At 60.4% G+C, this 2198-nt stretch overlaps 1 protein-coding gene across 1 annotated transcript; it reads right to left on the minus strand.

The window, feature by feature from the left end:
• Window positions 1-2: 2 nt before the first annotated feature.
• Window positions 3-1292, minus strand: SDRG_00909 (hypothetical protein; the record flags this gene model as incomplete). Its single annotated transcript, XM_008606414.1, has 2 exons — window positions 3-94; window positions 139-1292. 2 exons carry the CDS (start codon window positions 1290-1292, stop codon window positions 28-30), a joined length of 1221 nt encoding a protein of 406 aa, XP_008604636.1. The 3' UTR covers window positions 3-27.
• Window positions 1293-2198: the final 906 nt, after the last annotated feature.

A 2198-nucleotide genomic window follows, 5' to 3' on the forward strand; every position in this document is an offset into this window, starting at 1 on the left:
GGCTGAGGTTGCGGGCTCGGACTAGGGTTAGGTTGCGGTTGTGGTTGCGGGCTTGGCGCCGGTGCCTTGGTGGCCGGCGTTTTGCACGTGAGCGCTTGACCAACGCACTCGGCGACCGCGCAAACATCGCTCGCGAACGGAAGCGTGCACACCATCCAGCAGTCGATGCCTTGCTGCTCCGACTGCTTGACGCAGCACTTTTCGGCCTTGCAGTCGTCGGCTGTGTGTTCGTTGTTACACTGAAACATGCACTCGTCCTTGGTCTTGGAGCAAGACGGGCCGGGTGCCCAAATGCCCACGGTGCACGCGCCGTCCATGGCGACAAGGCTGCGACCGATGGGGCACGCCAACGACGCAATGCCGCTGTCTTCGTTGCGCAAGTGGCGCGCGATCGATTGGCCATACGCATCAAACGTCATGCCCGTGTTGGCCATCTCCACGTGGCCCTGAAGCAGCAGCATGCGCCCCGAGAAACCGCGCAGCACCGACGACGGCGCATTGCGCGGCATAATCATCCCATGAAGGACGGCGGGAAACGCATGGCCAAAGTTGCCCCAGTCGCGCAAGCCCTGGCCGACCATGATGACAAGCTCGTCGTCGCGTAGCACCGGCCGGACGCGTCGATTGTGTTCGGCCGCGAGTTCGATCACGAGACCTGCGTCAGGGTTCGGGTCCGGAATCGCAACGACCGAGCCGTCCGGTTGGCGATCGTAAAAGAGAGGCGCCGACGTGAGCAAGAAGAGACCGTTGTCCGTGTGCATCTCGAGGGACAAATCGTCATCATTCTTTGAAATCGTCTGGTTGGTCGATGGGTTGGCGTAGCCGTGAAAGTGGTCGAGGTGCTTGCCATCCGCGACAACGGCAGCAAGGGGCGTCGCTGCCGCCGTCGCATTCGCATCGAGGGCCACGGCCACCGTGCGCGCGGTTGCGTCCAAGAGCGTACTGTAGGCATCGTACGCAGCTGCGTACGTCGGGCACTGCGCTCGAAGCGCCTCGGAAACGCCGTCGTGGACACTGGTGCTAAATGTCTGTTTCTCTGTGAGATCCCGGAGCTGCTTGTAGAGGCGGTCGGCGAGCGGCACCGGCGACGAGAGGCAAGCGGCGGCCGAAGCCATGTAGGCCTGGCGGGTCGACGCAAACTGCGGGATGTTGCGGATGGCGGCAATGCCGTTGGCTTGAAGAAGGGCCACGAGACCGCTCGGTGCGTTGATGTCGACCGACGGAAGCGTATACGACGGGTACTCGCTGGCGACGACGGCCGCGACGGTCCATGCAGCGACGAAACCTCGCATTGCGTGTGTTGGTTTGCTGGCAAATGTGCGAATGGCGGGATCACCAATCACCTCCAAAGGTGAAGCGACACGGCACGCTTCTGGATGGTAGAACTGGGTGGCCAAATGGAGCCTTTGCACCAAGCCTTTTACAAGCCCGAGGAAAATCGTCCTCCACTTGTTCTGGCTGGCAGAGCTCTGCAAGGTGCCCGTCTGCATAATTACATGCGTATCGGCACGACGAGCATCGCAGCGCCATGGACGGTGCCGACAGTGTCCCGAGATGAGTGCGTGGTCGGCTCGCCCATGACCTGCAACACCTGTCCGACCTTGCTGCAATTGTTGAATGTGCGAAGTTCGAAGATGAAAATAGGTGGACCGTCCCAGGTGAAGCGTATTTTTGTGACGGCTTCGCACCACAAGCGTGCACCGCCAGAGCGAGCGACACGGGTCCTTCCTTTCCAGTTGGGCCCTTTCGTAACAGCCACGGAGATTGTGTAGTTGCATCTATAACTAACTTGGCTTGGCTTTGACGTCCAGACTTGTCAAACAAGGCTATTCAAGAAATCCAAAACGAGAACAAAACATTAGCACTTGGCAGCACATCGCGCGCTACACGGCCGAGAAGATATAACGTTGTTGCCTCGGTCATTGGTCCAATCGTAGCCGCAGCTCCGACCGACGTCGCAACTGCATTTGAGGCGGTCCAGCCAGCACCACATGCTTTGCGCGCAGCGGACGTCAGCCTGGCCGCAGCACGGCGACGGCTTTCATCGACGCGACTGGCTCGCCACTGCTGTGCGCCGAGCAGCCAAACCGGCGGAACGGAAAATGTGGCCGAGGCAACCAACGACCAGGAGCAAAATATCGACGCCGAGTGCCGCAGCGTCCTCAAACGATGCACCAGGCCATGAAATCAGGGTCTCG

The sequence above is a fragment of the Saprolegnia diclina genome, assembly GCF_000281045.1.
Source record: "Saprolegnia diclina VS20 unplaced genomic scaffold supercont1.2, whole genome shotgun sequence".
Classification (NCBI taxonomy): domain Eukaryota; phylum Oomycota; class Saprolegniomycetes; order Saprolegniales; family Saprolegniaceae; genus Saprolegnia; species Saprolegnia diclina.